Genomic DNA, 20,592 nt, shown 5'->3' with positions numbered 1-20,592 from the left:
GCCCCCCCCCCCGCCCCGCCCCCAACTAAAGGTGGCCTGGCTTTGAGGTCGCCTGCAACAGGATCCCATTCTGAAGTTTTTACAGCAGCTGGTTAAAAGGGGCCTTTCTTTTACTCAACTGCTTTGATATAACGGAAACAATGGGCCTGTCTGCTCAGCTTCCAAGGGAAGACTTGGAGACTGCCCTGTGCCCATTGATGGGTGTGTCTGTGCCACACAATATGGCTGGTGAAGGCCCATTCCTGCCCAGGGAAACAAGCCGGGAACATACTGATAGTACTCCCTGTGCCCCCAGCTTGGGGGGCACACGTGCCCTGCACCTGAAGCCTCTATAGCTGATTTTGAAGTGGCCACAGTAAGCCTTGGCCCTTGCTGAAGTCCATTTATTTATGTTGCTCACCAACTGCCAGAGGAATTTTATTAGGGAGAGTGGAGAGTAAAATAAGGCCAAGAGAAGGAAGAAAAGGAAAGAGAAGGCAGTTTCTGTGCCATTAATAAACCCTGTGTGCCAAACTTCACCCTGATTCTCTCTCTGGCAGTTTTGCCTTTTATAAATACCAGGTTTGGAAAAGCAGAAGGAAGGTTCTGCAGAGCAAGGTTGAGATGATTAGCTTGATTTTTGAGAGACAATATTTACTGGCTTAAATGAAAAAGACATCACCTTTTAGTCTTGACCACCTGGTAAGCTAGTCTGATCATGGTCTCGGCAAAGATACAGGCGCGCCTGGGTACTTGTAGGCCCTGATGAGGAAATCAGAGATGCGAACCATTATGCAGAATGGCTCTGGCCATTTCAACCCCTTCTGTAGGCTGAGCCTTAGCAGTGATTTAAGATGAAGTACAACGCTTTTTACAACACATCTAATTGTTAATGACAGGAAATGCAATCAGCAACTCCTTTCCACACTACATGGAATCGAGGAGACTGCTGAGTCCAGAAAAGATGTGGCCATTGAAGGAGCCCAGGAAATTTCTGGCCCTCCCCCCCTTTTGTTTTGGGGGCGTGGGTGGGTGTTACAAGGAGAAGAGAGAAGAGGTGCAAATACGATGAGAGTACCATGTCTGAGAATCCATCGTCGCCACAGAGGGTCACTTGCAGCAAAAGCCTGGGTTTGAAATTTTGACTGAAGAGTACTTAACTCTTCTAAGTATTGCATTTTCTCATTTGCCTCATGATAACTGAGGATACTTTCTTCATACTCTTTCTTCTCAGGTGGAGCAGATAAACATGTTGAAGGGGAGTGGGAGAAGGGGCAAGAGGGACAGAAACAGAGAAAGAGATGGAAGGAAAGAGGCCCAGATCTTCCAGGGTGTACATTCTTGTTTTCTTTCTTTCTTGCCCCAGAGGCTACCCAGACAGCTGTTTCCTCCTAAGCACAGTGGGGCTGGGCAGATCTTGCCAGGTGCTGGGTATTCTTGCAGTTTACACTGGGTGCCGTCTGGCTTGAAGTTGTACCCCCGTCCCCTAGAAGCGGCTCTCTCCCAGCAGGCTCCATAGGAAACTAGTTCTTCTGCTTAACGGCAAAGCAAGAGAGATTCTGGCAAAACACTAAATATATTTATGTCGTCTCTGTCTGGAACCAAATGAGGAAAAAACAGGTGCAGGAGGAAAGAAGGAAGGGAGGTGGGGTTTAAAAGTTCCAATCATTCACAAAAGATAGAAGACATCTTCTGATAGCAGCACGGAAGCAGTCAGCTGTGCTGAGTAAACCATCCTGGGTCGACTGCAGACCAGCTGTGTCCCAACAGGAGTCTTAAAGCCCTGCTCCTCAGCTAGTCCGGGGAAAGTGGGTGGTAGTTTGATTGTTACTGTTGTCGCTCATCCTGGTATTGGCAGATACGTTAAATACCGCAACTTTAATGAGTCCTGTGCAAAAACAGAGCACATAGTCATTAATCCCTTTTCCTATATTTCTCACTTTCTCTAAAAGGAAAAGAATATTAAACTAGCTGTCAATTGGGGGAAAGGCTCAGAGGTCCTTCCTAATGCCCGCTTTCGGTCCATGCCACGCAGGAGCTTCTGTCAAAGGCTACATGGCCTGTCTGGGGACTCGGCAGGGCTCACTGACATGGTCAGGGCTGTAGTGCTCATGCAGAGTGACTCTGATATCTAGAGATTAAGAATGACTATGGTGGGTGTAGCATCAAGCTTTCAGCTGCTCCCCATAATGGTAGAGTGGGCGAGGACAGCTCTGAGGCTCCAGCCCTTAGTAGCCATGAACGCAATGTGCCACTAACAAAAGTGGGGGAGTGAGGTGAGGCTATCTGGTTGCTTGGCTGGAGGGGACTGGCAGTGTAGATGAGGGGAGAGCCTGATTGTTAGCTGTGTGCTCTAGAAGTGCTCCTAGTACCTTCAAGGACAGGTGTGTAGGTGGCGTCTGAAAATGTGGCCTGGAGATTAGGCAGAGGTTGGGACTACAGATACAAATTAGAGATGAGAGCTGAAGCCTCGGGAAGAGATAAGGCAGCCAAAGCAGGGAACTCAGATAAGGAAGAAAAGCCCGAGACAGACTCTTAGTGGATGTCTATGTTTTAGGGGTGAGAGAAAGAAGGAGACATAAATAATCAGAGAGCCAGGAAGAATATTAAATAATCAGAGAGCCAGGAAGAATATTAAATATTAGATTAAATATCTAAGGAGGAGAAAATTTTGGCAAGAGGAGGGGATAGGTACATGACGACTACAATATTAATACTAATTAATGGCTACTTTTTAGTGAGGGCCTGTTATGTGCTAGACACTGTGCTAAGCACTATGAATTTTACATATAACATTTCAAGGGGATCCTCACAACAGCTCTGTGTGGTAGGTATTGCAACCCTCATTTTACTAATAAGGAAACTAAGGCTCTGGGAAGTTATTTGCCCAAGGGCATGCAGCTAGGATTCTCACCTAGGCCTGTCTGTGTGCCTTGGTTGAGGAAGCAGTGCGTCCTCTGTGAGAGAAGTGAGCACTGAAGCGAGCCTAGCAGGGCATGAAACACCCTGGTCAGAAGAACCACTATAGAAAGATGTGCAGAAAAGTGTACTACATGTGTACTTCTGGCACAAGAATGGAGGCAAGTATGGGAAACAAGAAATCACAATAATGGCAATCCTCCCCAGTAGCTAGTACAGTTTTCCCAAACCAGTGACTACCTATATTTGAACTGGTTAGGGTACCAAGTATGACCTAAATATACCACGGCTATAGCTTAAGATGAATGTTAGGATCTTTTCCGGCCCCAGAGACAGGACGGAGATTTGAGTGGGAGATTACATGGAGTTCTCACCAACTCCAGAGCTTCTTCCAAGGTCCAAAAATAGTTCTTTTCTTTTTTGGAGGCAGTAGGGAATGCGGGTAAGGATAAAAGAAAAGCTACCTTTTACAATCAAATGATACTGACAAGGCAGAGCTGTGAGAAGGCAGCCCGATATTTCACCAAGAGATTTTTCCTTTCACACATTAGATCATCTACTTGGGTTAAAGGGTCTCCATTATAGGTGCTAGTTTAATCTGGGAATTACAAAGCCATAGGCTTTGGGGTCAATACTCTTAGTTTTGAAACTGATTCAAATCTCATTTTATTTTCTTAAAAATCCTACTAGATTACTGAGGCAGGAATATTAGTTCTACTACACAAGGATCATCTAGATCTAGTTCAAGAATCATCTAAGAACTGAGGCTGGCTACCTCAACCAAAGGCAGTGTCCAGTGTGCAGCCCCCAGCCCTGTCTCATGGTGTCAGCTTCTGCTTTACAGGACTTGGAGATATAAAGGGCATGAGAAGGCTCCATGAACTCACAATACCTTACAGCCAATGTTCCATTTCCTACCCACAGTGCTATGTACATAATTCTTTTTCATACCTGGGCAAGTCTGAGGTCAGTGTATGATTATTTATCTGGAGATATAGGTGTATGTTCGAGAAGGGGAGCGGGGGGGTTCAGCTTGGGCAGCTGGATCATTTAGGAAGTCCCAGATGAGGATTGTGTCATCATGTGAACTACTGACAATCTGGAATTCATCAAACTGGAGTCGGAAAACTCTTCCAGAATGCTCCTAAAGAAGCAGAAACAAAACTTTTGAACTACTCAAAATCAAAAGGACACAAATTCAGCAACTTGTCAAAAGGAATCTATGGAAAGGCTATGCTGATAGTTTTCTCTACCATTTAGCTGTTTCAAGAATACAGAGAAAAACCTTAACTTGGATTAAAGGCAGGATGCAAAAGTCAAATATTGGGTAGTTGATTTCGTATACAATCAAAGTAATATTTACTAGAGCTGATACATGTCAAATAGTACACTAGTTTCTCATTACTAACTCTCCTAGACTTAGGCTAAATGAGAACATTCCTCAGTACCTCCCTGGGTTTATCCTCTTCTCTGTATTTCTAGGATTCTTTTACAATCAGAGGCCAAGGACCGATGAGCACTAATAACTAGTGTGCTGGTATATAGTTATCAATTAACTCTCCCCAATTTGTAAAAGCATTTGCAGATTTTATGGTCTAAAAATTTCTATCCTGGCTAATTTCAAGCTACCCATCTGAGTTCAACCAGCTTGCAAAATTCATGAACGTCTAACAATTGGCTCTCATAAGCAGGTATAAGCCTGTTTCACTTAGAATAATGTCCTCAAGTTTCATCCATGTTGTAGCATGTGACAGTATTTCCTTTCTAAGGCTGAATAATATTCTATTCTATTCCATTCTCTCTCTCTCTCTCTCTCTCTCTGTGTGTGTGTGTGTGTATATATATATATTCACACCAACACACCACATTTTGTGTATACATTCATCTATCAATGGATACTTGGGTTGTTGCAACCTCTTGGCTATTATGAATAATACTGCTATGAACATGAGTATGCAAAGATCTCTTTGAGATCCTGCTTTTAATTTTTTTGGATATATACCCAGAAGTGGGAGTGCTGGATCACACAGTAATTCTATCATTAATATTCTGAGGAGCCACCATACTGTTTTCCATAGAGGCTGCACTATTTTATATTCTTTACAAGATGTAAATTAGCTCATTAGATAGATGAGCATCTGTGTTCATAAGACATACTGGTCTGTAGTTTTCTTTTCTTGTTATATCTTTGTTTGGTTTCAGTATTAGGGTAATGCCGGCCTCACAGAATTAGGTAGCAAGTATTCACTCTGCTTCTACCTTCTGGAGGAAATTATAGAGAATTGGTATAATTTCTTCCTTCAACATTTAATAGAATTCACCAGTGAACCCATCTGGGCTTGGTGCTTTCTGTTTTGGAAGGTTATTAATTATTTATTAAATTTCTTTAATAGGTATAGGTCTGTTCAGAATGTCTATTTCTTCCTAAGTTGTAGAAGATTGTATCTTTCAAGGGATTGGTCCATTTCATCTGGGTTATCAATTCTGGGGGCACAGAGTTGTTCACAGTATTCCTTTATTAGAATCCTTTTAATGTCCATGGGATCTGTAGTGATGCAAAGTTTAATATCAAATATCAATGTAATACAGCAATTAACAGAATAAAGGTGAAAACCATATGGTCACCTCAATGGATGCAGATAAAAGCATTTAACAAAAACCAACATCCAGGGCTTCCCTGGTGGCACAGTGGTTGAGAGTCTGCCAGCCGATGCAGGGGACACGGGTCCGTGCCCCGGTCCGGGAAGATCCCACATGCTGCGGAGCGGCTGGGCCCGTGAGCCATGGCCGCTGAGCCTGCATGTCCGGAGCCTGTTCTCCGCAACGCGAGAGGCCACAACAGTGAGAGGCCCGCATACCGCAAAAAAAACCCCCCCAAAACCAACATCCATTCCTAATAAAAGCTCTCAGCAATCTGGGAACTGAAAGGAACCTCCTAATCTCCTGATAATGTATCTATGAAAAACCTATAGCTAACATATATCTATATAAAAGTATATATAAAATGGTAAAAGACCAAATGCCTTTTCCCAAAGATAAGGACATCCACTCTTACCAATTCTTTTGAGCACTGTACTGATGGTCAGTACAATAAAACAAAAAAAGAAAAATGGAAGGTACACAGATTGGAAAAGAAGTGTATTTGTACATACTTGCAGTAAACAATCCAGAAATCAAAAATTTTAAATACCATTTATAATAGCATTAAAAATAACAAATACTTAAGGATAAATATGACAAAAGATGTATAAGACCTTTACATTGAAAGCTATAAAACATTGCTGAGAAATTTTAAAAGACCTAAATAAATGGTCTTTATTTAGAAGAAAATTTAATATTGTTAAGAAGTCAGTTCTTGCCAAATCGATCTAGATTCAACATGATGCCAATGAAAATCTCAGCAGACTTTTTTTTTTTTTGTGTGATATGTGGGCCTCTCACTGTCGTGGCCTCTCCCGTCGCCGGACGCGCAAGCTCAGCGCCCATGGCCCACGGGCCCAGCCGCTCCGCGGCACGTGGGATCTTCCCAGACCAGGGCATGAACCCATGTCCCCTGCATCGGCAGGCGGACTCTCAACCACTGCGCCACCAGGGAAGCCCTCAGCAGACTTTTTGTTGTTGAAATTGGCAAACAGATTCTAAAATTCACATGAAAATTCAAAGAATCCAAAATTCTTTGAAAAAGAACACAGTTGAATGACTTAACGCTACTTGACTTCAAGGGTTATTAAAAAGCTGCAGTAACCAAGATAGTATAATATTGGCATCAAGACAGACAAAAAGAGCAATGGAACTGAGTAGGTCCGTAAGTAGACCCACACATATATGGTCAATTTGTTTTTGACAAAGCTGCTATTAAGAAGAAAAAGGGGAAACAAATCTCCAAAGCCATTAATGGTATCTTCTCTATGTCAGGCAGTTGTCTACAGCAATAAATAAAACATAAAAGTATAAAAAAAAAAAAAAAAAAAAAAAAAAAAAAAAAAAAAAAAAAAAAAAAAAAAAGAAGACGAAGACGAAAGAGGATAGTCTTCTGAGTAAATGGAGGTGGAACAATCGGATATCCATATGAACTTTGATCCATACCTTGTACCATCTGCAAAAACTAACTCAAAATGAATCACTGACTAAAATGTAAAACCTGAAAGTATAAAACTTCTCGAAGAAAATAGAGGGGAAAATCTTTGTGACTTTGGATTAGGCAAATAAATTTTTTTTTAAAGATATAATAGCTAATAACATAATCCCAAACAGAAAAATTGACATACTGGACTTAATCAAAATTAATTTCTGCTTTTCAAAAGATACTTTAAAGGGAATAAAAAAACAAACCATGGACTGGAAAAAAAATATTTGCAAATCACATACCTAATAAAGGATTTGTATGCTGAATATGCAAAAGAATCTTAAAACTCAATAATCAGAAAGCCACTCAATTTTTAAAATGGGTAAAACATTCAAACACTTCAACAAAGTAGATATATGGATGGCATATAAACTTATGAAAAGATGCTCAACACTGGGGCTTCCCTGGTGGCGCAGTGGTTAAGAATCTGCCTGCCAATGCAGGGGACACAGGTTCAATCCCTGGTCTGGAAAGATCCCACATGGCGTGGATCAATTAAGCCTGTGTACCAACTAAGCCCATGTACCGCAACTACTGAGCCTGTGCTCTAGAGCCCGCGAGCCACAACTACTGGGCCTGTGTGCCACAACTACTGAAGCCCGCGCGCCTAGAGCCCGTGCCCTCCACGGAGAAGCCACCTCAATGAGAAGCCTGCACATGGCAACGAAGAGCAGCCCCCACTTGCTGCAACCAGAGAAAGCCTATGTGCAGCAATGAAAACCCAATGCAGCTAAACATAAATAAATTTTTTTTAAAAGTCCCCCTTTAAAAAAAAAAAAGATGCTCAACATTATTAACATTAGGGATATAAAATTAAGATCACAATGCAGTACAATGACACACTTATTAGAAGGATTCAAAAAAGACTGTACTAAGTATTGGTGAGGATGGAGTAACTGGAACTCTCATGCACAGTTGTACTACCATGTTAAACCGTACAACTGCTTTGGAAAACAGTTTGGCAGTTTCTAAAAATATTAATAATATACTTACCATGTGATCTAGCCATTCTGTTTCTAGGATTTATCCCAGAGAAATGAAAATATATGTTCATACAAAGACTTGTACATAAATGTTTATAGAAATTTTATTTGTAATAGGCCCAAACTGGAAATAACCTAAATTTTCATCAATTGGCAAATGGATAAATAAATTTTGGTATAACCATACAATGGGATACTCCTCAGCAATTTTCAAAAAGGAAAATTGCTCTATATGAACAACATGGGTGAATCTCAAAATAATTATGCTTTGTGAAATGAAACAGGCAAAAAAGAGTACATACTGTTATGATTACATTTATAAAACACTAGAAAATGTAAACTAATCAATACTGACAGAAAGCAGATCAGTGGCTGCCTGGGGATAGGAGTAAGGAAAAGTGGGGTGGGATGGGAAGGAGGGATTACTATGTAATAGGGGGCATGAGGATATGTTCGTTATTTGGCTGAAGTGATGTTTTCACTGTTTTGTACATATGTCAAAATTTATCAAGTTGTATACTTAAATATGCTCATGTTATTGTATGTCTATTATATCACAATAAATGTTTTTAAAAACTTAGTAAGACAACTCAATAAATAAATGATGAGATGTGAAGACACTTCAAAAGAAGCACATGAAAAGATGTTCTATACCATTAGCTATCACAGAAATGTAAATTAAAACTACAACCACTACACACCTACTCAAATGGCTGTAATGTTTTTAAAAACTGACAACACCAAGTCCTGTCAAGGATGTGGAAAAATTGGACATTCACACATTGTTTAGTGGAAATGTAAAATGGTTTGCATTTGCAAACTCCCAAAATGCTACTTTGGGAAACAGCTTGGTAGTTTCTTTTAAATTTAAATACATATTCAGAAATCATACTCCTAGGTATTTACCCAAGAGAAATGAAAGAAAAAAATGTACACACAAAAGCCTGTATGGGAATGTTTTCAGTATCACCAAAGACTGAAAACATTCCACATGTCCTTAAACTGGTGAATGAATAAAGAAATTAGTTCAACCATACAATGGAATACCACTCAGCAATAAAAAGGAACAAAGTATTAACACATGCAACAATGTGGATGAATCTCAAAAGAAGTGAAAAAAGCCAAATGCAAAAAGCTACATAAATATGATTTAATTTATATGACACTCATAGCAAAACTATAGGGACAGTTGCTAGGGGTTGAGGAGAGGGGATTAATATGAAGGGGTATCATTTTTGGGGTGATGGAAATGTTCTATATCTTGACTGTGGTGTTTACACAATTGCAAAATTCACAGAAGTACACTAAAAAAGGGACACATTTTGCTGTATGTAAATTATACTTCAAAAATCAAAAGAATTAAATAAAGTACACACTTTAAAAAACCATGTGTGAAACATGCAGGTAAAGCAGGTCTGGTGCTGTAAGAATGAGCTTTAAATCCAACAAGGAAGACAAAGAAATGCATCTCCCTCTTCTCCAAAGCAGAGGCTGCCTAAATGTTGAGAGTCAGGATTCAGAACACTGGGCTTCAAATGCTTGCTCTCATCTTTTCCCTGAATTGTGCAAAAGATTTGTCCTCCCCGGTGCCCCACCTAATCTTTTTCTAATGGAAGCAGCTTTCAAACCTTAAGCCATTTTCTGATCTGGGTCTTTGGCTAACACCACGATAAAGAACTTGGTGCTTTTGAGGTGACATTCTTCCTTCTATGTCACTTCGTTGCCCAAATATCAAGATGTTTGGGCAAGGGGGTATATTAGTATAAAAGAGACGAGATTTAAATTGCTGGAGGCGGCATGCCTTAGATAGGAAGCGTCGTAACTCAGGGGCTGACCAGGGGGTTCACACAGACTCCCCTGGCACTTTTTGCAGGCACAGGTGTACAGGTCCTCAGATTCTGGACAGGTTCCAATTGAGTAATTATGTTCTCTCTCCCTAAGTACCCCCTACTGTTTCTGGCAGACAGAGAATTCTTATTCACTTCCTGTACTAAACTGTGTAGAGTTGCTGTGCAGCTGTTGAACAGCTGCCACATTCTTCTCCATATACAGTCTCTAAAGCACTTTTGGATGAAAGGCAGCTATATAAACATATTTTATTGTCATGTATTGGTTGCCTTTCCACTTAGTAGTATGCTTTGTGAAGTTCTAACTATCAAATCCAGCTCTGTATTCCACAGCATGTCAATGTTAATTTCTTTCCCTTCCTGCTCCCCAAACCTCTCTAAACAATAAGGCTCTTACCACAAGGGTCCGTAGACAGAGAGTTCCTGCAGGAGCACGGGGGTCCAAAGCAGCTACAAGATCCCACACCTTAATTTTTCTAAAGATCAAAAAGGGGACAAAAATCTTAGTTAAAAGCAAAATTAAGGGAACACAGGGAGAACAGTAAAAAGTCACGGCAATAAATATGTACGGCAAAGATAGTTTATAAGTGCAGCTCACAGGAATATACAAAAACTTTTTTGTTTTGGAGACTCAGTCCTTGCATTCATTCTTAAAAGTGGAAAATGTATGTGATTAACCTAAAAACGAGAAACAGGTTAGCTTTAACCAAACTGAAGAGAGTGAATGGTAAAGTTACACCATACTTTGGGCCAAAAGGAGTTCTTATATCGATACATTAGGACTCCTAATGATAGAAGAGATCACTTAGACCTAGAAACCTATAACTCTGAGGCATCTTCTTTCTGGTCAATTCTCACGTCACATATATCAGAGGACTGGGGTCCATTTAAGAGCTCTGGAGTTGATATAAGCAAATCCTCATATTTTGATTTAAATAAGAAAAGTATAGCTCTTCTATAAATCAAGTATAGGTCATGTCTCCTCAAGGTAAGTATTAATAACAGACAAAACCCAAGAATAGTGGGTATAGATCAAAACCAGGGCAATGAGAAAATACAACCTTGGACTTATCTGGAACATGTCATCATACCCTGAACAATTTCCCAAGGGTAGAACAGTGATGGCTGACTCAAAGCAGAGGAAGTGGGTCTCTTAACACTTCTGCTGCTGCTTGAGTTGTCTTAATATATCAGTATAGCCAGCTCATAAACTAAGATAATGTTGTAAGTTAGTTTCTGATATTTACAAAAGCTGCCAGGGACCTTCTTGGTGGTCCAGTGGTTAAGACTCTGTACTCCCAAGGCAGGGGGCCTGGGTTCGATCCCTGGTCAGGGAACTAGATCCCACATGCCACAACTAAAAAGATCCCACGTGCTGCAACTAAGACCCGGCGGAACTAAATAAATAAATATAAAAATAAAATAAAATAAAATAAAAAGCTGCCAATATTTGAACTGTGGCTTTCTACTTCCCCAAATCAGGCACCTTGATGAGGAGAAATGATAGAGAGCACTTCATAAGTGAATACACTTTTGTAAGAATTTACTATGTGCTTATTAGCATTGCTGGACATGGGATCTATCCACAACATGAATGGACTCTATGACCATTCGAAATCAGACTGAAGGAAAGTAAAGATTACTTAACTCATTGTGACTGAAATGCTAGAAGTGAGGACAAGAGGGCTGTACTTTTAGGAATCACTAAAAGGGATAAAAATTCAAGACTGTACCATACTAAGCACCACCCCACCCTCAAGATATTGCCCTCCAACATTTCAGCTTTATTAATAAGTCACTATTTTATATTCATATCCTGATATAGTGGGTTTACCCAGTTCTTTGCTTTATACGGCAAAACGGATAAATATATAACCAAAAAGCCAAAATATTAATGAAATTCATGAGCAAACAAGTACAATTAAACGATTGGGAAGCATATTTTAGAAAAGAGTAAACAAAGGAGAGGTGAATATATGGATTAGACACAAGAAATACTGTATCAGATTTTTTCTGTGATATCTATAATCTTTTAGAGACAAGGAAAGGTTATATTTAACATTGTAAGGCAGGAGGGATTAACAGGCAGATTTTTAAAAAACGCTGTTAGCAAACTCACCCATCATAGGCTCCACTGACTATCCTCTTGTTATCAAATCGAATACAGCGCACCAATTCCTCATGGCCTTCTAACACTCGTAAGCATGCACCACATTCTATGTCCCATAATCTAAAAGAGAAAATTGAGTCAAGTGAATTTTCAGGTATTCTTTTCTAAGCTTGGAATGTTATAATAACATACTTCATACATCTTTTAAAATATCCAAAAAATAAAATCAATCAACACTCATACACAAATGTATTACTTTCAGTGTAATCTATTTCTTTTCTGCCGTATAAGCAGAAAAATGTACAATTTAAGTTCAAATATGCAGTATATATTTTCAAAGCACCAACCTTCATATAATTCTGTAATCAGGGTCACCAAGGAATATAAAAGATGAATTCAATGTACATAGTTGCCTATGAAGGAAATGACCAAGCCAAGAAAAATAATGTTTCCTAAAATCACAATTAATAAGAATGAGACGCAGTATCAGTGACATCCTGCCCTCACAAAGTATGTCCACCTTTGTCACTGAGGACACTCTCTGCTGTCACCCCACTGTCCAGGACAGTTTTTCTCGTATAATGGAAATGCAAAGTAGGTTCTCAAAAACTTTTATATACTAATTTAAATTATGTATGCTTTCTGACGAATCCAAAGGATTTCTAGGAATGATAATTTCCTTAGATATAATAATATCTATCTGTTGTTTTTTCAATGGCCTTTTCATTCCTTAGTCCTTCTTTGAAGGATGGGGAGAGGGTTGATAAATCTTCCAAATTCTATTCATATGAGTGTCATTCATCCTCATGAAGGATAAATACCAAAAAGTACTTCAATTTGTGGATTCTTCATAATTTCTTCATAATTTCAAAGACTGGTAACTCCCTGGCTAATTATGTAATGCTAAGAAAACAAAATGCACAATTTCTAGCAGGGAAACAAATCTCTTTTCTTTTTTTAGAACAGTGGCAAAGAGAAAAGGCCTTTAGCTATTTATTAGCACTTTTCAACTGCAGACAGGAGGAATTTAAAGAGAAGGGCCTTCAGCCTCCATTTTTATCTCTCTTGCTCACTTCCTCTTTCAAGCAGTACTTTTTAAATAGGTCTATATGGTGATAAAACTATTACAGGAAGGAAACACATCAACAAAAGGCTTTACTATGTTGCCTCTCTGCTTGGGGCAAACTTTTGATCTGTAAGAAGCTACAGAAACTGAAAAATGTTTTATTATAAACATAACACAGTTGAAGATCTGTTTGATCTGTGCACAAACAGTGAATGGCAGGATAATAGTGATCCCTTCTGGGCAAGGGCACCTGCTGCTCACCTGATAGTGTTGTCAGATGAGCCACTCACGACCAGCCTGTCTCTGTACTGCAAACAGGCAATTCCGCGTTTGTGTCCATTTAAGGTCCTTACAAATTCACAAGTACTTGTGTTCCATACCTGAAATGAAAATAGCATTTGGCAGTTGATCTGGTGCTTTTACTAGTAAAATCTATGGCAACTGGAGTTTTTGGGAAGCAGAAAATAGGACTGAACTAATAGGGGGAATTCAACTTTTCAAACCAATCCAAATCAAACCAAAAAATGACAAGTTTAATTCATAGTAATATACGGCTAATTTGTAGCTGGCTGCTATCACATGAGAATCCTCAAATTGATGTACTCTCATGGGGTTAGTCTGGTCTTGCAGACAAATTTTCTTGAACCTAAATTTACCCCTGCCCTTTTCATACTCACCATTATTTATAGGAATAAAAACCGAATTCAAATTGTCACACAACCTATCTCACTCATTACCTTTTTACGCATAAACTAGTATTTGATTTAAATATTAAGTATTCTACAGTGAGGGTTAAGTATGAAACTGCCCTTGAGCAGATTTCCACATGAACTTCCCTTTTCTAAGTTGGGGACTTACTGAAAAATGGCTTATTACCTTTATAGTCCTATCCCCAGATGCAGAAACGATGTACTTGTCATCAAAGTCTACGACATTGACTGCAGCTCGGTGTCCAACAAGCACCCTCCTGAGGGTGATGTCAGTTGGGGAGGCCATATCCCACACTGCAATGGAACGGTCTTTGGAACAGGTCACCATCATGCCATTATTGAAACGCAAGTGCAGAACTGCTTCACAATGGTGAATCAATGTGTTTAGCATTTCACCTGTATTTACATCCCACACCCTGGAACAAACAACATTAAGGTTATCCGAGATTGAGGAGGAGCTCATGCTACAATCTATTACAAGTATTGGACCACCTCACTCCCCACCCTTCCCACACTATTCTCATAGTTAGTGTTACACCCTACTTTCCTTCTGCAGCTCTGAAGTTGAGCTGAGTTAAAGTGTACTGATGGACCATGGGGAAGTGGTAGAAAGAGGGCTGGACTGGGAGAGTAGGAAGAGGAAGGGGATGGGATGCTGTCAATGTGAAATCTGGGCTAGTTTCAGGGGGCTGGAATGAGGTTGCAGCGACCATCACCAGAGAATTGGCCACAGACTTCAAGATTATCATAAACCTTCTAACATTCAATCTGATACATTTTAAACTGGGAATCTGATTAATAACTACAGCATTGGTGGTCCCACAGGCAGCCCTCAGGTCCTAGACTGACATAGGCCAAGAAGCTTCCCTAACAGACTGACTTAGTACTATGGATGTGAGTTTGATGATGCTGGACCTTTTTACCACATAGATCAAGGCCTAAAATTATCTAGACTCTAAATGTAGGGCCCCATTTCTGTGCTTTAAATGAGTGTAGGGATCAAGAACAGCCATCCCAATATCAATACGGGCTTCACAGCAGAGTGTGAGACCCTTGGATAGCTTGAGAATTTTTTGTGAAGGTATATTTTACTTTGATCACTCTATTTTTGTATATTTACTTTGTGTTTTACAACACATTTTATTTCTTTTTTCAGTTTAACCCTCTTTTAGAAAATCATTTTTTCCCTTGTCCTATAAATGATGTTATAGCCTCTACAATCTTTCAGCTTCCTTGAGGCACTCCACAAGCACCAATAAATGTTAAATGTTGATAACTCTAAGAACAGAATTTGCTGTGCCTTTAAGTCAAAAGGCAAGAAACAGGAATGGCCTTTTCTATTCACAGAGGATAACTTGGAATGGTAAACATTTAACTTCAGAGAAGCTAACAATGCAGTTAACTGCTTTTTTCCCTATTTTTTTAAAGTTACTTTTGATGCATTATGTTTGCTAAATCCTTTAGCTCAAGGCAAAATTCTTAACAGAGGTTTCTAGTAGTGCTGCTAGTACCCAGAACTCAAGCTACACTGGACTCCAGCAGCATAATGGCTGTGTCATCAAATCACTAACGCCTCTGGAAATTGAAGGTCCCTCCCTGAGTGAAGCTTGCAATTAAAAACTGCAGGGACAGCAGGGGAGGAGTTGACAAAGAGAGAGCTTTGCTCACCTGTACACATTTTAAAGGAGATATGCATGCCTGTACTACAGTTATAACCACTTGAAAGGAAGGCTTCATTCCATTCATGTCATTCCCCCATGAGGTAGCTTTTGTAAGAAATGCAAGGTTTACCAAGTTTCTGTAATAGATGATTCCCCCAAATCAAAATAGAATATGTAGTTTCTTTTTTTTGTAATTAAATTTTTTTTTAATTTTTAAATATTTATTTATTTATTTAGGCCGCGCCGGGTCTTAGTTGCGGCACGTGGGATCTAGTTCCCTGACCAGGGATCGAACCGGGGCCGCCTGGATTGGCACTGCAAAGTCTTAACCACTGGAGCACAAGGGAAGTCCCTGTAGTTTCTTAAATGTACAAAAATGTAAACTTACCGTAACCATTCCTAAATCAAGTTTTCTAGTTTTAGACTGACACAATGATGGGGAGAGCTGGTGGTTTATTCTTTTTTGGTTATGAAGTTTCATAACGGTGTTCATGCAAATACATACAAAATTACTATCTAAGACAGAACAGAGTGAATCTGATATTTCAGAGTTCAAAAGATCATTTGAAATTTTCTACCTGACTGTGGAATCCGATGATCCAGTTATGATCACCCTCTCGTCATACTGGAGACACAGGACAGAACCTGTGTGGCCTGTGAGAATTCGCTTGCATTCCAATGTGCTTTTATCCCAGATCTAGGATGGCAAACAAGATCCTTTTGATCATCGTGATAATGGGGTGCTGCAGAGACTTGCTGGCTCTATTATGTGTTTGATTCCCCAAAAGAATCAAAGCCCGGAGTAGTGTGGAATGCATTCTTTCCTATACGTATAGCTAAGCACCTATATATATGTGGCTTCAGTACTAATGCAGACTTTATCCTTTTCATTAAGGAACAGCGGTAGCCTATAATTATGTGAAGGCCAAAAGAGTAATAGCCCATTCAGTGCACTTCAAGAAGGGAATTTAACCCTAGCCCTATCCATTTGCATGTGTTTCTGGAGGGAAGCAGGCATTTTTCCTTTAAGGAAATTTTGGCTTTTGGACTGGAAACAATCTAAAACTCTTACTTTCTGGAAATACTGCTTAGAGTTTATGCTTGATTGCTTTATACTGTGGTCATCCTCACCCCTTCTGCTACCTTCCCATAACTGAAGAGACCTCACCTTGATTGTGTTGTCTCGAAGGCCGCTTACTATCTTCTGATCATCATACTGTAAACAATAAACTCCTTTGCTTGTTTCACTTCGGCAGTGGATTCTCTGTAAGCTATGTCTTCCACATCTCCAATTAGATTCTATTGTCTGAGAAGAAGGAATGGTAAAGAAGCAATAATTAGGAGAGGACTAGAACTAAGCTCTTATCTGACTTTCATGGTAACCAATGACAAATGCTCAATGCTTTACTCTACTGGGTATATAAAACTTAAGGCATTTTTTTTTAAAAAGCCACTATTTAACGCTGTAAAACATTTTTCCATGTGCAAAGTAATTATAGATTTATTTCCTAGAACTCTCCTGTATATAACTGGTTGAACTAAATAATAAACCTGCTAGAAAGAGACTGTTCACCAACAGAGGGCAAGCTATGAACCACATGAGGTTACCTACTCAGTGCTCATCTTTCATTTGTGGTGGCCATTTCTACCAGTGAACTTCCACAGAGGCTCAATTCAGAATATATTTGAATAATGGCTTATAAGTGCAACTTTAGCAGTTTCACTGCTGTTATCGTATTCTCTCATCTATTTATCTATCAGTAAACAGTTTTTAAAAGCTTTAAATTTTTTTTGCCTGGGAATTTACTATATTTTACCTATCCTACTCACTTGTAAAGAAATTGATTTTTAACCCACACAATAAACCCTAATGGGTTTGCTGTAACAATGCTGTTACTGAAGAATGTTGATGATTCTCTAGTATTTGGCAAATACCCAAATATACATAGATTCTTACCTCAATATCTTGTATGATTTTAGGATAAAGTGCTCTATAAAAAGAGTTGGGAGGAGCATTCCCATCAGGAGGTTTGTTTTTGAATAAATACTGTCCCCTAAAAAACAACAAATATTTCCCAATAAAAATCATAATATTATACATTTACAAGGAACTTCCTATTTCTTCAAAGTGTTTTCACAGTTACCATTCCATATAATCTCCATAACTAGCCTGGAAAGGTGTGAAGTTAAGCTCAATTTCAAGAGTCCATGTCAAGGAGGAACTTTCTGGGCTCAAAGGAACTCTGCCAACATTGATTTGCTTTTGGGTAAAACATGATGATTTCTAGTACAGAACATCAGAGTGTCAGGCCTTCAGGAATATTATGTCAATAGACAAATGGAATGCACACAGTCAGAATTCATCTATTGACTATCAGACCACTGTATAGACAGATTCATTGGCCTTTATCTTTTGAAAATTTTATTAGTGATGATAACTACCATCTTTGAACTAGGCACATGCCCCAAAGACTTTTTTTCACTGAGTAAAGCTGTGCCAGTGTCAGTGGAGCCTAGCATTGTGGGCAGCAGGAACGGCTCTGTCACAGAGATCACTTTTTCTAGTCTCCAGTTATACGGGGTAAGGTGTGTTGGCGGCTCAGGCACCCAGGCTGCTGGTGATCAGTGTAGCTATGCTTTAAAAGGAGCAATTTCGACAGAAAACAAAGGGACCACAGGAGTGTCCAGCAGCAATTATGAAAGCAGATTAAAAAACGAAGTGCCTAAGAGCACTGTGCTGTCCAGTCTAAGGCACAAAATTGACTTTCACAGGTGTGTTCCTGGCTATGTACATACATACATGGATTTTATTGCCTTTCCTTGATTCCAGTGACCAACATTTGTTAGCATCTCCTTCCTTATAACAGAACATCTCTGGAATACTCATAACATTTGTTAGCATCTCCTTCCTTACGACAGAACATCTCTGGAATACTCATATCCCAAGCTAGATCTTTGCTACAAAAAAAAATCAGTAAATGGCAATCACTTCCTACTGGGTAAAAAATTTAATTCCTCATCCTGAAGTTAAGAACCCACCAAACATGGTGTGCAAGCTAGTAAACCCCACTATGGGTGTACTAACTGCTGTTCTCATTGGCACTGTGCCTTGCAAAGTGGAGATAGGCAGAAATGCCTCTGAGTGTAATCCTGGCACCAGAGAAATCATGTTTTCTCTGGGCCAGTCATCCACTCCTCCCTCTATAGCTCCATTACAAAATAATTAATTGTTCAGTGTCTCTAGGAGCACTTCTCTCCTGCCCTCTTCCTATTATACACCTTGAAAATTAGTTGAGAAAACTTCCTATCAGGAAGGTAGCTGGCTCTGACTTCTGTGTTGATACAAAAAGGGTAATCTGCAACAGAGAAGCTAAAATAATAGTTTTTTTTTAAAAGGGACTAATAGGAACAAGAAACATGATATATCAACATAAAGAAAAGGGCAAACAAGACAGATTATGAAATAATTTGGGCTTCAAGATACACTTCTCTGAACAATATTATTCTATAAACATATTGCAGGCAAACAGATTTTGAATGAAGAGGTTCTAATCTGGTTAATAGGGAATTTCTCTGGCGGCCCAGTGGTTAGGACCCGACACTTCCACTGCTGGGGGCCTGAGTTCAACCCCTAGTGGGGGAACTAAGATCACGCAAACCGCACAGCTCAGCAAAAAAAAAAAAAAAAAATCTGGTCAATAATTACAATTTAATAGTTTCAACGTCAACGTCCTTTAATGAGGTAAGAATCACTCTATTCATTTGGCAGATGAAGAAATCAAATGTCAGGGAGGTTAAGCAACTTGCCCAAGGTCACACAGCTGGTGAGGCGACCTGGGATTTGAAACTAAGTCTGACTTCAGAGGCCACACTCTTAATTACTTTATATCTCTGGTGGGTTTTTTTGTTTGTTTTTTAAATATTTATTTATTTATTTATTTTTGGCTGCGTTGGGTCTTTGCTGCTGTGTGCGAGCTTTCTCTAGTTGCAGCGAGTGGGAGCTAACTCTTTGTTGCAGTGTGTGGGCTTCTCGTTGTGGTGGTTTCTCTAGTTGCAGAGCACAGGCTCTAGGCGTGTGGGCTTCAGCAGTTGTGGCACATTGGCTCAGTAGTTGTGGCTCGCAGGCTTAGCTGCTCCACAGCATTGGGATCTTCCCGGACCAGGGCTCGAACCCACGTCCCCTGCATTGGCAGGCGGATTCTTAACCACTGCGCCACCAGGGAAGCCCTAATTACTTTATTGTCTCTCAATGCCCACCATTTCTCAGAGATTCCTGTGCTCCTTTTAATCTCTGGCAATTGTATACAGGCACCCCAGGATTTTATTCGTATGCAATGAAACTATACCCTAAGGAAAAAGAAATCATACAAACCTCTGATCTCATTTTCTACCCCACTGTATTTATCACACCTTGCTAAAGTATTTGAATTTCTTTGAATCAAAGGTCCTACAAAAAAGGGTGGCTAAGTGTTGAAAACTGGTTTCTCAGTCTATATTTATTTTGTAAGTCAAAACCTTTTATGATGGAAGCTCTTTGACAACAGGGACCACTTCTATTGAAATGCCTAGTACTTCTGAGAGTGTGAGGACATGATAAATGCTAAATATTAAATTCAGAATGTTATCATAAAATGTGATCTGCTGATTAAGAAAATGGACTTTTCCCAAGTGGTCTTTTATTATACTTTTAAGAGTTACCATTACTGAGCAGAGAGAATATTCAGTATTATTCAAGAGAGAAAATACGAGTTCATGTCCTAGGGGCAGACTGTCAAATTCATCTAGATATAAAATACAACAGTAGAGTGGAAATTAAACCCAAAGCTTTTTTAGAAAACTGTATTTATTTATTTTTGGTTGGAAGAAATGGAAGAAACTTTCAAAGACAGTATTTGGGGAAAGGTAGTATAACAGACTTTATTGACAAAGGAGGCTTGGTTAAGACAACCTGCAAGAAAAAAATGAAAAAGTGATCATAGATTAATTTTTTTTTTAAGTGGGGAAGGACAACTAACACAGGAAGAAAGGCAACATGTAAAAATAAGCAGCCACAGAATGTGAAGGGGATACTGGAGGCGATCTTCATGGGGTGAACAAATATTTGAAATTTCATGGGTCTATATCAAGCTGATAAATATGGCCAAAGACAAAGGAATACAGTCAGAACTCTGAAGGATACTCAAAAGAGCAG

At 39.4% G+C, this 20,592-nt stretch overlaps 1 protein-coding gene across 1 annotated transcript in view; it reads right to left on the bottom strand.

Annotated features, from left to right (window-relative positions):
- Window positions 1–3,880: 3,880 nt before the first annotated feature.
- BTRC (beta-transducin repeat containing E3 ubiquitin protein ligase) overlaps window positions 3,881–20,592 on the bottom strand; it is a 185,620-nt gene continuing 168,908 nt past the window's right edge. The window contains exons 7-14 of the mRNA XM_007470457.1: window positions 17,359–17,455; window positions 16,570–16,707; window positions 15,980–16,098; window positions 13,907–14,156; window positions 13,292–13,410; window positions 11,974–12,084; window positions 10,252–10,330; window positions 3,881–4,042 (exon numbers count right to left, since the gene is read on the bottom strand). Coding sequence (XP_007470519.1) covers window positions 3,881–4,042; window positions 10,252–10,330; window positions 11,974–12,084; window positions 13,292–13,410; window positions 13,907–14,156; window positions 15,980–16,098; window positions 16,570–16,707; window positions 17,359–17,455 — 1,075 coding nt within the window. The remainder of the gene's footprint in view (window positions 4,043–10,251; window positions 10,331–11,973; window positions 12,085–13,291; window positions 13,411–13,906; window positions 14,157–15,979; window positions 16,099–16,569; window positions 16,708–17,358; window positions 17,456–20,592) is intronic.

This window comes from Lipotes vexillifer, unplaced genomic scaffold, assembly GCF_000442215.2.
Source record: "Lipotes vexillifer unplaced genomic scaffold, Lipotes_vexillifer_v1.1 scaffold916, whole genome shotgun sequence".
Taxonomy (NCBI): domain Eukaryota; kingdom Metazoa; phylum Chordata; class Mammalia; order Artiodactyla; family Lipotidae; genus Lipotes; species Lipotes vexillifer.
The sequence above is the reverse complement of the archived record's forward strand: the minus strand, read 5'-3'. Positions and strand labels throughout refer to the sequence as shown.